The sequence below is a fragment of the Artibeus jamaicensis genome, unplaced genomic scaffold, assembly GCF_021234435.1.
Source record: "Artibeus jamaicensis isolate MK-2021 breed Jamaican fruit bat unplaced genomic scaffold, CSHL_Jam_final contig_519, whole genome shotgun sequence".
Lineage (NCBI taxonomy): Eukaryota > Metazoa > Chordata > Mammalia > Chiroptera > Phyllostomidae > Artibeus > Artibeus jamaicensis.
The window spans coordinates 33244705-33259824 of NW_026521871.1; the positions used below are offsets into that span (position 1 = coordinate 33244705).

At 32.6% G+C, this 15120-nt stretch overlaps 1 protein-coding gene across 7 annotated transcripts in view; it reads right to left on the reverse strand.

Annotated features, from left to right (window-relative positions):
* Positions 1 to 15120, reverse strand: part of TBC1D5 (TBC1 domain family member 5) — a 485401-nt gene that overhangs the window by 291303 nt on the left and 178978 nt on the right. For 6 of the 7 annotated variants that reach the window (XM_053668967.1, XM_053668963.1, XM_037143968.2 and 3 more), the window contains one exon: positions 8343 to 8474. In XM_053668967.1, the coding sequence (XP_053524942.1) occupies positions 8343 to 8439 (97 nt within the window). In that variant the 5' untranslated portion in view covers positions 8440 to 8474. Of the gene's footprint in view, positions 1 to 8342; positions 8476 to 15120 lie in introns of all 7 variants that reach the window. The other variant, XM_053668964.1, reaches the window with a different exon arrangement.

Here is a 15120-nt window from a genome sequence, read left to right on the forward strand (position 1 = left end):
TTCCCCCCTGGGTCCCCTGATCTCAACAGAGGTTAGAAGAAGAGCTTTTTCACTGGCTAATAAAGTGAATTCTTAGTTAACAACTATCCATGTGTCCAATACTATTTATGAAATGATAAATAGGACATGTATTGGTAAATACGAAGAAAAGTACTTCTTTTATTTACTTTCTTACGGGCTCAGTTTTCTGGCTTTGTACTTCCTGTTCTATCACTTTATATCTAGCAGCTTTTCCACAAAATTATTCAGTCCATTAAAAGTTTTCTTTCTGTTACAAGGAGTAAAGAATGCATTATTACATTTTTCTATATGAAGTAGGCTATTAAATAATAGCTTGTACACTCATTAAGCAAATGTAATTGTGAGAACACACTGACATTGTTAAAGTAAATTACTCAATTTGTTAATAGTTTCATTTCAAGTGACCTTAATTGTATTAATTGTGATACTAGCAAATTAAATTGAAGAGCATTAAATACATTGTTCTAATATGTCCTAGAGGAGCAAATTTTCCATTACACCAGCAAAGGGAAAATAATGATTATGTGCCCCCCATCGAAAGTCTCACACGGATGCACGCAGAATGGGTCAAATAGAAAAGGTCTCACCAGCCTGCATTACTACTTCTATTTTAATATTGGTAGCACAGTACAAAACAGGCCACACAGAAGTAACTGAACTTTAGATAAATGGATAATTTTAGGGTATTCTTTTATATCAGATTAAATAGAAATTATTTCACCAGTGTAAAGAGTTAAAATGTTGACAAGGAGGAAACGAAGATTGGTACAGACAAATGCAACATGAAAATAAAATTTAAAATACTACCACTCAGTGTAAATCAGTCATTATTTATTATGTGTCTAATATCACACCTAATATAAGGACATATATGTAAAGTATAAGGACATATATTAAAAATAGTTATGGCCCTCATTCTTGAGATGAAACTACAAATTCACCAGAGGTTAACAATATAGACCGTTAACTCTCTCTCTTTAGGATAACATCTACACTCTGCAGCCTGATTTACAAAACCCCGGAATCTGGACCCTGCCTACTAGGCCCATCCTGAGCCATTTCCTGTCACCCGTCGTGCCTCAGACACAATGACTTCTTCAGTTTCTCAAAAATGACAAGCCAATTCCTTTCCTAGTATTTTCTTCATATGAACTCTCTCCTTTTTGTGGACTGGTGTTTCTGTCCATCTCTCTGTCTCTGTCTGCCTGTCTGTCTTTCTCCTTCTCTCCATCTCTGCATGTTGGGCCCCTCTCCTTTGGATCTAGCCAATGTATCATCTTCTCGAAGAGTTCTTCCATGAAAATCTACATCTTCACCCAGTCACTCATCATAACATTACCTTATTTCAATTCTTTGCCTAGTATTTATTCCTCTCTCATATTTTTTTGAATTTCTGTACTTTTGCATTTTTTTACTATCACATACTAAACTATGAATTCCATTGAAAGAAAGCACTTAATCTACTTTTTTAATAGCATAACGCCAGATACAAGATGATCAATGCATTTTTTGACTGAATGAATGAATATCAGGTCTGTGGCCTACAGGCCTTATTATGTGTGATAAAATATATATGGCTCTATAGTCCCTATTCATTTATTGAGTATCATTGAAATTTCTTAACCATCAGGCCAAAATGTCTGACTGAAAATCTTTAGGTTCAATAAAACAGATCTATTCACAAGTCTGATTCAAGATTCAAAAGGACAACAGTGGTATAAGCTTGCTCAAAATTATAGTCTATTAAAATTGTCACTACACCAAAATGCTAGGAAGCCAACTGCATTAAATTTCTCCACATTTGGAAGAAGAAGAAAGAAAAAAGAGAGAATTAAAGTAAGAGAAGAATTATTATTTAACTACATATATTCCCATAATATAAATGATTATTTGGCCCAAACATTGCCTTACACATGGCTTGAGTAAGTAAGAGTAAATTCTCACTGTTATTGATAAATGAAAGCTAGTTGGGTGGCTTTTCTGACTAAAACTAAATAGACCTGTAAGTCCAGGAAAGACACTTGCTATAATTTGTAGGAATACAATAATTACCAAATGGTAGAATATCAGATCATTTCCAAAGACTCGAGTAAATTGTACTTTTAATACTGGAGATATAATAAAAGAAAATGATTATTTAAAGTAAGTAACTTGAGATATTACATTTTTTATAATTTACTAGCTTCTTAATTTCTTCTATTTAAAACAGATTTTCCCAAAGTGTAAAAATAAAAACAGCTCGAAGCTAACACAATGTTTCTTCCTCTGTACTGTCCTGTATTGCTCAATGGGATTTCTTCTCAGAAAATTCAAGGAATAGTACAAACTCTAAAGTGAAGTACAAGTATTATATAAAAAACTGATTTATTTCAAAACATCTATTTGATACAAGTAAGCCCTCTTATAGCAAAAGCATAGTGATGGCAAACTAATTTAACTTATTTTCAATGCTCATAAGATACAAGTTAAGACGGAAAAATTTTGATCTGATTAATCATGAGCTCAGATTAATCATATATCATTAGAGCAAAATGCATTCTCAAAAGTTCAACCAAATTTCACTTAAATGTTTATTACTGATCTTTAACTGCTATCTTTTTATGTTAATTCTGAATCAGATTTTGAGTTCAATCCCATCCACTCAAGTGAGTTAGGATTCTGAAAATGGCATAACCACTAATAGAACAGATCATCAGTACTCTCCCAAGCACCAGTCTCCTTGGATACTCTTTAACCCAGGCAATCCTTGAAGCACTGATCACTTTGGACTTTCTGTAAGCTCTCATCTCTACAGCTTCTATAATTTCAGCACCCATCCATCTTTCCCCTATTTTCACTATTCCTCCAATATTTTAACAATACTGCTACCTCCATCCAATTTCTAATCATCATGTAGAATTCCTAAAAATCAATCCTCAGCTTTTTCCTTTCTCTTTCTTTAGATTTCTGGAGAATGACTCAGATCTCTAACTGATGGCCTTTCAAACTCAAGTCTCTCATTCCCAGCTTTCTTTTGAACAGTTTAATTTGGAGGAACTGGCATGGCATGTTGAATGCTCTTTGATTTTACTTCTACTTATTGTACCACTTAAAATCTGTTTTTAAGGAGACATTTTATCTTTTTTTAAAGATTTTAATTTATTTATCTTTAGAGGAGAAGGGAAGGAGAGAGGGAGAGAAATATCTGTGTATGGTTGCCTCTTGTGCGTCCCTTGCTGGGAACTGGCCTGCAACCCAGGCACGTGCCCTGACTGGGAATCAAACCGCAATCCTTTGGTTGGCAGTGCTGCACTCAATCCACTGAGCTACACTAGCCAGGGCACATTTTATCTTTCTAAAAAAATCTTTGTTACTGTCATTTAAGATCTTCCAAGTCACTCATTTATTTAACAATCTTTATCTTCAACAAAATTACTGTTTTCCTTGATTACTTTATAGCCTTACCTAATTTTTGATCTATCTAAATTACCTCTTTTCCTTGCTATCTAGAAAGAATTTTTGATTAAAAAGTACTTCTTGTAAAACTAGGAAGACAGTAAAAAATTACTGGTTGCCAGGGGTTGAGGGACAGGGAGGGAGATGAGGGGAAAAACTGGCAAAGCATAGTGAATTTTGTAAAAATACTCTGTAGGATACTTATAATAATGACTACGTCCTGATGCATATGTCCAAACCATCGAATATACAATACCAATGGTGAATCCTAATGCAAACTATGGACTTTTGGGTGATTATAATGTGTCAGTGTAGGTTCATCAGTTCTAACAGAAGTGCCACCCTGGTGGGGGATGTTGATAAGCGGGAGGCTGTGCATGTGTGGGAGTGGAAGGTACATGGGAAATCTATACTTTCCTCTTAGTCTGACTGTGAATCTAAATCTGCTCCCCAAAAACAAAGTATTTAAAATAAAAAAGACTTCAAACCTAAACCTATTCCAAATCCAAGTAAATTCAAAATCTACTAATGAAGTTATTGAGCTGGTTTACTGGCTACCACTAGACAATGTTCCATTGAATTAATATACTTATCAAACACGCACACATGAGTACACTGTTGACTCCCCTTTCTGACCCCCATCACCACACTACTCGATCACCTCACCTCCTGACTGCATCCTTTCCAAAATTTTCTACTCTGCCTTCTTAGAATGCCATTACATAATAGCAGATTTCCTTGTATTTTCAAACCATCAATGAGTTCTTTCACCAGCAGCTTCCTTGCCTATTGTAGTACCTGTTACACTCTCTGAAAAACCCCTGCCTGCTTCACATGTGGCTACGTCCTAGATGCCAAATGCTACTGGACATAATCATTCACGTTTACAAGCTGGTATCGCCTATAAATTAGAATGTCTAAGCTAAACTTGCCTCCCAAGGCGGTGTGTTCTTCATCAACTCAATGTAACCTTTGTCAATCTCCAAAATCTCCAAATGCTCCATCTTATCATTCACTTTATGCAAATTACCTCACCTTAATTTACAAAAAGATTAAAATATCAGTGATATTTCATTGAACTCTCTGCCACTGAACTAATAAACTTAGTGTACCTAAACATCTTCTTTCCTATCCCTAGTATTATTACAATGAAAATAATGACCCTCTGTCTACAAATCACTCTATCTTGGCTCTAAACTGCATCTCCTCCAACTTTCCAAAACCCAAGGACTCCTCCACTGATTTTAACTTTTCAAGTACAACCATAACTCTTTCCTCACCACGCCACCACACCAGTGTAGTATAAAGCACACAATTAGTTTTGTTGAAATACAGAGTAACATATTCAAGACTATGGATTCATGGGAGATTACAAAAAGCACAATGCCACAGTAACAATGACTGTCTCCAGTGGAAGCGTCTATTTTCTTAAACCTTTAGCAAGACCACTATAAATGTCATGATCAAAAGTTTGAATTTCATTATTAGTCAGTAAAAACCAGTGGAGAGCTGTAAGTCAGCAAAGGGCCACTTTCTTCCTCCCTAAGATGACTCCAGACAATTAGACTAAGGGAAAGGGTTTAAGGTGAGTACAATGGTTCAGACAGCATCCTTTACTTTGGCCATCTTCAGGTATCTTCAGCAGAACAAGTATGTGTTTTATTCAAATCTAAATCTACTTCTAGTACATGGACAACAATACTAAAGATCATAACAGAGCATACTTTTATTATATAAACTCCAATGAACTATTCTAACTATTGCCAATTTATTCATCAATAAAGCCAAGCACTCTCTTCCAGTTCTAAAACTCTATGATATTATAACAGGAAAAAAGGGAATTGAGGCAAAAGCAAGATTACTAGAGGTAAAAATGGAATAGACAGGAGATTCAGAACATCTTAGATTTTTTAAAGTAGGTTACTAAATATTTTACACATGATGACAGAAAGAAAGCTTTGGAACAGGTATTATACAAAAAGGCATTACATTAAGTAGTAATTATCTAAATACTATCAAAACTGTAAGTAAGAAGGCATATAAAACTGAAGCTAAAAATGCCGGAAATATGTGACAAAACACTATTCTCAAAAGAGAATAATATTCTCAATAGAGGAAAATGTTCTCTCATCATGAACAACATTCCAATCCCTCATAAGCTTGTGAAAACAGCTAGTCGCACCAGGGATGTTATTTTATTAATAGGTTAACTGTCCCTAACTCTTGATACCACTGTTTTCAGTTTAAAATAAAATGATTACTTTTTTCACTTAATTGATCACTAAGTTACATACTAAGAATGAAGAATCCTTAATAGTTAAACATTTTTCTTTTTTATGGTTTCAACAGAATTACAGGTAACTTGCCAATTATTAATTACTACCCTTTGTTCAAAGATCTTGAAATTTAATTTATGTATATAATCAAATTTAATATGCCGCTGAGAAAATGTCATACTTGCTATGCTGTTCTCTATTTGGAAAAGCAATTCAAGCAGTTTAAAGTTTAATTAACATGAAATATATGCCCTAAGATCTTACATGTATATATCTAAATAGTTCTTTTTCTGACCTCACCTACTTTTATCAACCACCCATGAGAACAAACCGATGATACCTAGTTTTCTATCATTCCTACACATATGGCTATTTTTGCTAATGCTTTGCAGAATACTCAACATCATTTAATTTAGTGATGTACTGTTTCTTTATGAGCATGCTTATATTCAGACTGAGAAATTAAAATCTTGTTTATTTAAGTAATCTACAACTGGAGTTAAAAAAAAAAAACAACCATGAATCCTACACAGGGAAACCACTGATTGAAGTCCAATGTTGGACTACTTAGAAAATGAATCATCCAGTTGCCACAAATTCCCTTTTGGGAAAAATGTGCAAAAGCCTTCAAATACAGGAAGAGCCCCATGAAAGACATATATGAAAATAAACATACTAGAAAGGTGATGATTTTTCAAGTAAGTATGACAACTGCATTAAAATGCAACACACGTTATTCTGCAAAAGGGAAATCTAAAAGGATGAAATAGATGCTTTATATAAAATATTTACATATACAATGTGCAAAATCCACTGCGGTTAGTAACCTTTATGGCTTTGACGAACTAGATATTTACATATCTTTCTTTCTGCATGTGTGTGTGCGTATGTGTGTTTTGTATATATTTTTAACAGTTGACAGCTGTTTTAGAGCATACAGAGATGCCAAGCTGAATGAGGGTCTTGATTACTTCAAGATTAGCTATCTAAAGTTTCTATTCATTTTAAGTGTTGTTAGTTGGAAGAGTCATTAGTCACTTCCTTGTCTCATAGAACATCAGCATACATTTACATTGTTAATGAACATTTGGGGTAAATGAATTAATGGCACTTTTAAACATCAATTCAGTCCTAATAACTTTGTATGTCACAGAAATGTTAGGCAAGGATATAAACGAAAAGCCTTTTTAGTAAAGGTAACTACTCCTTCCTGCAACAATAAAAGACAAAATTTAAAATATTTTTAACCAGTTTTTTTAAACACTCAATATCTAATGAACTAGACCAGAGAAAAACATGCACTTAAGAAAAAAACCTCTAAGCTCTAAAATAAGTATTTTAGCCAGAAAATTTTGGTGAAACTATTTTATATATATACAACACAGACAATATTCACTTTTATAATATCCCCTTACATAAGGATTTGCAAAATAATTGGACTTCCTTAATTATGAATGATTCTTAGAGATATTGCCTTTAAGAAAAAACATTACTAGGGAAGGTAGTATTGTTACCACTAAAATTTTTAAAATGCTGAAACTGAAAAAAAAAAGGTTGAAATTGAAATGAGACAATAATAATTTTTATTTTTCATATTGTAAAACCTTAAAAAAGCCGTCTTTTTGAGACCTTTTAAATAAAAGTGAATATTAAAATAAAATCAGAAAAATAAGTTGTATGGCAAATTATACTATTTTCAATGACACACTCCAAAAAGTCAACAGCTTGTACACTAAAGAGATGGCCATTTTAAGGAATCAATTATTTAAAAAGTTCCCAAAACATGAGTTAATGGCAGACCTTTACATGAATACAGAAACAAAAAATGCATTTGAAGTATCCAAAACACATGTAAGTTACTTTGACTAATTATGAATTTTAAAATAGATCTCATAATCCCGATCAGATACGTGCTTTTCATGAGTGAAAAACAAGGAGATTCCTGAGTCAATGCATCGACTTTGTATCAAACATTCAGTGAATTAATTAAAAATAAGGAGAAGGCTTCAAGAATTTTAACAAACTCATTTCTTCTAAGATGATATATTATTATTACTCATACTGAGAGAAAAATACAGAGTTCTGACACAAACACATTTGGTAAATATTTATGGGATAGGCCCTCTCAGTACAGTTTACCTTTTAACAATCTATCTTTTAAAAAGTTCAAAACGTAGATCTTTTAAAGTACAACATCAATTTCAATTATGTTTTATTAAAAGAAGAATCAGGCCAGTCTTTTATTGTGGAATAATTTCAACTTGATAGAGGAAAAAGAAGTCCCTGTAAAATCAACACCAAAAAGCTTAAACTCCTTTAAAAGAGGTTTGACAAAAGTCATTTTACATTTCAACATCCTTATGCTGAAGTAATTAAGTATGTTTTTTTTAAAAACAAATGACAGCACATTAAACATCTGACTAATGCTTTTGTTTATAAACAAAAGTTGACGTTTTGTGGTATTTATTCCTCAGAGTGCTCTATCCAGGGAAATGTTCTTTGAAGTTGCCCTAAGCTTCCTTCACAGAATTACACACTCAAGGCAGGCAGAACTAACTGAACTGCTAGGGTTCCCAGTAACCATGGAATGTGTCTGCACACAAAACTCACCTCCTGTCTTGTTCGAGTAACTGGACAAGGGGTCAATACCCACTTCTTGTTCTTCTGGCTGCAGGGGATGTCTGGTTTCGGACAAGGAGTGATACATTGTGAGTACTGGACAGGGTCAGCAAAAGTGATTACCTGGAGGATGAAAAATAGAGAAAAATAATAAACATTCTTTCTTTCTGCTATGACTGGGAATAAATACAAGAGTAAATGATTAAATGAGCATTACAGACATTAACAAATTTTCTACCGGCTCCAGGGACTGTCGCTACACACTGATAGCATATGCGAAGAATTTGAAAAAGTGACATTAAATTTCCGTGTCAACACTTTCTTCCCAAATTGGAACTTTGTTGGTAACCTTTACCTCAATACTCAATCATATTGTCAGTAAACTGCACAAAAAGTTGAATTTTCAGTTAAATTATTATCACATTGGTAATATCTTTTTGTTTCACTGCCAAAATAGAAAACATTTACAACAGAAACTTTCACAATGTAGAAAATATAGCAAACAAATTACTCACAGTTGTAGTAGCTAAAAGTATTGCGGTTGACATTCCAGTTTATTTTACACATCCTTTCTGCCTTTCTCTTGGGCATTAAATATATATATAAATATTTTAATATAATATACTACGTATTTATACATATATATAAACTAGAAAGTATATACACACATGTACTTTTAATGTGATCCATCATGCTAAATATACTGATTATATAAATTATTGTGTTTTCCTTGCCATAAAAATCTATTATCACTTCTGATGCATCCTAATATTCCACTATTCAGCTATAACAATTTATGTAACCAATTCCTTATTAGTAAACAATTAGAATATTTTCAATTATTCAACATTATAAACGGCCTCATTAGTTTAGTCATATCTGTGCTACATCCATCATTATTGTCTTAGGATAAATTCTTGTAAGTCTAATTGTTGGACCCAAACATATATTTAAAAAAATTTTTTACTGTTGTTCAATTATAGTTGTCTGCATTTTCCCCTCATTACTCTCCCCTGCCCTATAGACTTCTCCCCAGCTTCCACATTCAATCCTTCCGCCCTCACCCCTGTTGTCTTTGTCCATGGGTCCTTACAATGTGTTTTTGGCAAATTTTGCTCTAGAAATACTAGTACACAATTCATTTCTCATGGACCTTCATAACAACAGCAATGGGTAATTCCTTTGGGGCAGGTATGGACCAGAGTGACAGTCAAAGTTTAATACTGCATTTGCTTGGTAACTAGCGAAGTTACCGAAGACTTCACGTTTCCTCTGACGTATGTGCATTGTCCTGTGTGGATAGAATTTATTATTATGATTGGCTTCGTGATTTTAAGCATGCTCTGAAATATTAAGTACATTAAACCTTTTTCATAGGACACATATTTTTTTCAGACTGTGTTTGTCTTCAAAGTATGTGGCATTTTTGTAACCTAAGCAATTTTTTCATTTTCATGCACTCAAATACATCTCTACCTCCTGTATGGTTTCTGTCTCTAGCAATATGTTTACAAAGGCAAGATTACAGAAATCAGCACCTATTTTTTCTTTTATAGTTTTGAAGGTTTTCCTCTTTAATTGTTATGTCTGTAAATAATTCCAATTTACATAATGATTCTTAAATTAAATTATTTTTGAACTTTCTAGCTACACTGACAGAAGCAAAGGATTAGGCAAAACCAACACTAGGGAAAACTGTAAATCCTAAATGCATAAATCTAGATGGTTGTCAGTAGTTGTGCGCAAATCAATCAACACATATTAAATGCTTATAATTGTTAAAGAAGAAACAGCGAAGTCATTGTTTCATTAGTACAAAATGAAGTCACTTGAACTAAATCCCACATCAGCAAACCAAGACTTAATACCTCACTTAATTGCAGTTTCAGCCTCTCCCAGGAATGTAACCTTTAACCAGTCAACCTAGAATTACCTGGTCAGCACTAGTGAGGTAATCCCCAATAAGTAATGCCTGTCAGTCACCCACAGGTAAATTAATGAAATCTGAAACAAACTACCCCTTACCCCATTCTGCCTACAGAAGCCTTCGACTTTTGTACAACTTGGAGCTCCTCTCTATTGATAGATGGGATGCTGCCTGACTCATGAATCACTGAGTAACACTGATCCTCAATTTTACTAAATTGAATTTTTTATATTAAATACTATACAGAAGGAATTCTGGGTAATATAATCTAGAAGAGAATAGCAAAATGTAGATGATCAGTTATATCACAAAACAGAACCAGAGAAATTCTGCTGAAGCCCTCTACTAGGGAAAAGTAAGGATCACCAACTCGAATGCCTAAGGGGGTCAAGCAAGAAGCCTGATTATTTACAGCTAACATCTACTAAACAATGAATATATATGCTAACAAAAGCTCATCATTGCATCCTCTTAACAATGCTATGACATATCTTCATCATTTTCATCTAACCAAAAACTGAGGTATAGAGAGATTAAGTAATGTGTCTACAGTCACATAACTAGGAGGTGTTGAAGCCTGAATATGAACCCACCCTATTTTACTACAGAGCTCACATTCTCTACCCCTACACTACATCTGACTCCATTAGACAATAACACAAATAGACAAGCTATGAAACAACGGGGTACAAAGGACAGGTTCTGTGAATAACTGGAACATCCTTTACTCTGCTTCAACTTTTCCAAGACAAACTGGAAATTCAGAATTTCCTGTGAAATCTCCTTCCTCATAAATGTTAGAAAATCATTTAAATTTTAAGAAAAAGAATTTTTCAAAAATTCTTGAAACAAAACACATTTCAAAATTGTATCTGGCCCACGGACAACTATTTAATGTAAGATTCATATCCTCTACATATTTTATTATACTCTTAAAAATACAAGAGTAAACATTTAAAAATGCATATTCCAAGTTAAATGCCAGATTTTCTTAAAATTTCTTTAATTTCCTATAGCATATATTTATATCATTACCTTAAATAATAATTCTTTATAAATTGTTAATTCTTCGGTAATATCCAATAACCACAATACAAAAATACACCAAATTATAATACAGATATCCACTATATTCTGATTTATTATGTCTACAGATTACCATGGAGTCGCTGAAATGCTTTCCTAATTAAATAAAGACAACTTGCTGAGTAGTAATAGAGCTAATATGAAGAAGCCTGATAAAAAATGTGGACAATATTCTTTTAATTATGAATTTAAAATAATAATCTAGTTCAAAAGTAACTTATTAAATAGGTGTTGCTTTGCTTTTTTGTTGTTTTAAGTAAGAAGGGCTATTTTAGCTTCCTAAAATAAAAAAAATAAGTGTGTTAGTTACTGGTGTTGTGATTATCTTACAAAATCACAATATAATGTTGTTTTTAAATGTGAAGTAATTTTCTTAAGAATTTGCCAATTTGTGTTTTGTAGCTATAGCAACAAGTGAAAAATATTTGACTATGACAAAGCAGAATATTAAAGGTTTTTTAAACAAATGAATATATATTTACTTTAATCACTATTATTAATAAAAATTTTACCTATAAATATTGGGCCAAATGAAAATATTTGACAAAATTCAAATAAAGATTTAAAGAAGAATTTGCCTCAAATTTCAATGTCATCGCTAGAAAAGTCAAAATGGCATAAACATTTTGAATTCACAGTAGATAGATGATTACATTTGATATTTATATTACAAACTGAGACTTCTATATCTGATATGCTTTAATCTTCTCTACACACAATGTAAATTTATAAAGAGAAAAATATATAATGACCAAAATGTAAATAACTACTCAAATCCAAACTTGATGGGTTTCAGTTTTCTTAGATAACACCAAACTGTCTCTAGAATTTCCCTGATTAACAAAAAATGGTACTCAAAATATTTTTAAAAGTAAAGGGAAACTTATTTTTTCTAATTCAGAAAGCACAGCAATATACCTTTCAATACTTGAAAACGGAAATATCCTGGTCTTTGCTACGCTTACTGTGAATAACAATTCCTGCTTCACATGAACTCAAAATACAGAACCGCTCCAAACTGTGCCCTCCAAACTGGTTGTGCCGCAGGTTCTTACTGCCACCCCAGTTACCAGAACTAGCATATTACGCTGGAAGTGCTATCTAAAATCCAAAGCTACGACTAAGGACAGCTGTACTGACTTCACAAATTTGGTTCTTGAAGTATTAAATCTTAAGATAAAAGTGATCTACCTGGAAAAAAAAATCTTGTGAAACAGTTAATATTTAATGAAAGGTAAGAGTTTAGCACTAAATCTTAGAAAACAGTTTTAATATACATTAAGTAAAATTTCAAAACTACTATTTTTCATGTAAACTGAAGCAATACAAGTTTCTAAGTGAAATTTTAATTAGCATTGTACAGACAAAACATGTTAGTTGAATAGAATTTTATTTTTTAAAATGGCATCCTATACTCAAAGCCTCTAGAAAAAAAATGTATTCCTTCTGAACCTGAGGTTCTATGTATTGGAGCTTGTATTCATTCTTTCATTGTTTCTAATAAAGAAACAGAGAATTACCATTCTGAATTGTGTCTTCAAAAGACATCCGATTCACAGCTCATATAAGCATACTTCATTCATTTAAATTCTTGACTGATGGTAAACTTAAAGACTAACACAAATGACAGAGTAATATTACTTTACATAAAGATATCTCTTACAAGAAAACTGTATCAAGGAGTTTAAATGAACCATTTCCAAAGCACGATTATAAAATGGGAAGATGATATAGCATGAATAAGTGTCTGCTACCAGAGCATGCATTTACTGTGATAGGTATATAACCTAAAACATGACATGTTAGCTATAAAACCTAGAAACTTTGATAGAAGCTATATTTTCATAATTAAGAGACAGAGTAACCGAATTATAGAATTGACAAAACTTTGTTTAGAAATGTTGGTAGCTAGTAGTAAATTTGATTGTGGAAATAATGATGCTCTAAAGTCTTAATTATAAGGGAGAGAAGAAGGGAACACAGGAAAAAGAACAGGAAAGAAAAGGAAGAGACAGAAAGGAAAAGGGAGCAAGAGAGGGAGGAAAGAGAGAAAGCACAAAGAAAGAGAAAGAATTAAGTTCCATTTTTAAATTCTGCCTATCTTTAATGCAAGAGGATTACACTGGACTTTAAATAAGTTAATTAACTATTAAAATCAATCATCTGAAAGTCTTAATATTTAATATTGGTTAGATTGTATATCAAAGTAGTTTTATCATTTATTTACTCCAAACCTTTCCAGAATACTTCATCTGACAACAGGGGTTCTGTTTCTCGCAAGACAAATGCATTTACAATGCCAAATAAATTATATATAAAAGCATTTGTCTTAATACATGTCATTCAATATTAAATATCACCCATTGGTAAAATCCTGAAACCCTAATTCATTTTTACCAACCACACAATTGTGCTACTCAAGTGTTGCCTATTAAAGAAGCACAGAACTACAATAAGGTTCTATATACTAAGCATAATAATTTTAAGAAAATTAAAACAAAATTAATCCTTACAATTTCCAGGCCACCAGAATGAGATGTTTAAGGTAAACAATCTACTATGAAAATATAAACAGTATACCTAATCAGAAATATGTAGATTAAAACATATGAAAGGTTTATAGGTGAGCTTAAATATTTTACACTACAAAATAAAAACATATTTGGCCCTTCAATATTCAAGTGCTATAAAGTCATAGAAAGTGGCACTTGGGCCCATATAAACCTAGAGAAAAATAGGGCATTATGAAGCATTAAAATGGTCGAGAAAAAGTTCTCCACAGTGTGGTTCAGATGGCTTCAGATTTCTCATGAACAGATAGATACTCAAGATCATAAATTAGAAAAGCTCAGCCTAGTGACCAAACCTTTTGTTACTATGCAGCCACGAAAATACTATTTCCAAATATACTGCCCCTATTTTACAGACACCTCCTGTGGCTATTAAACTATTCAGCCAGGTTTTCATAACATCAATGTAACTATAATAAGCAATTAGGAGACCAGGAAGCACAAGTAATATTTGAAAAGAGAAAACAATAATAATAATATAGCCACTTATATTCAACTGTTGATGTTGTTAAGTATAAGAAAAAGAAACAAATGGCTGCTCTTTATATAAGAATCAAATCAGAAATTTTGTCAAAAACTTCCCTTTGGTGCAAATCCATCTTCAGAAGCATCTGACCAAAATGTGGAGAGATTCTTGTAAAAGCCGAGGTGGATGTGACATTTATTCCTTGTGTATTAGTAAGTGGTTGGGCTAGAAAACCCAAAGATACTTTATTAAAGACAGCACTTTTCATTTAATAATAACTGCAAAAACAGCATTTATTAGGAAGTAGGCGCTGTTTAGGCATTTTTACATATAAAGGCATTTACACCTCACAACGACTCTGTGTGTGGTAGATTCTATTATCTCCTTTTATGATAATTAAACCAGAGAAGGAACTTATTCAAGGTCACACAATTATTAGTACCAAAACCACCTCAAATGATGTAACAATGACTTAATAAATGCCCTAAGAAAAATTAATCCAGGATTTTGAGGATAAAGTTTTTATTGTTATAATGCCATGCAAAGTATTCTAGTTCTTCTACCATGCAATCTTTCCCCAAATCTAGGAGTATAAATTTAATAAGCCCTTTAAGTTGCAAGGTATATGTGCCTTCCCAAATCACCCTCCAAAAGTAAATGTGTATCTAGTGAGAAAATAACAAATAAGCTGTGGATGTAAGCATAGTTTATATATGCCTC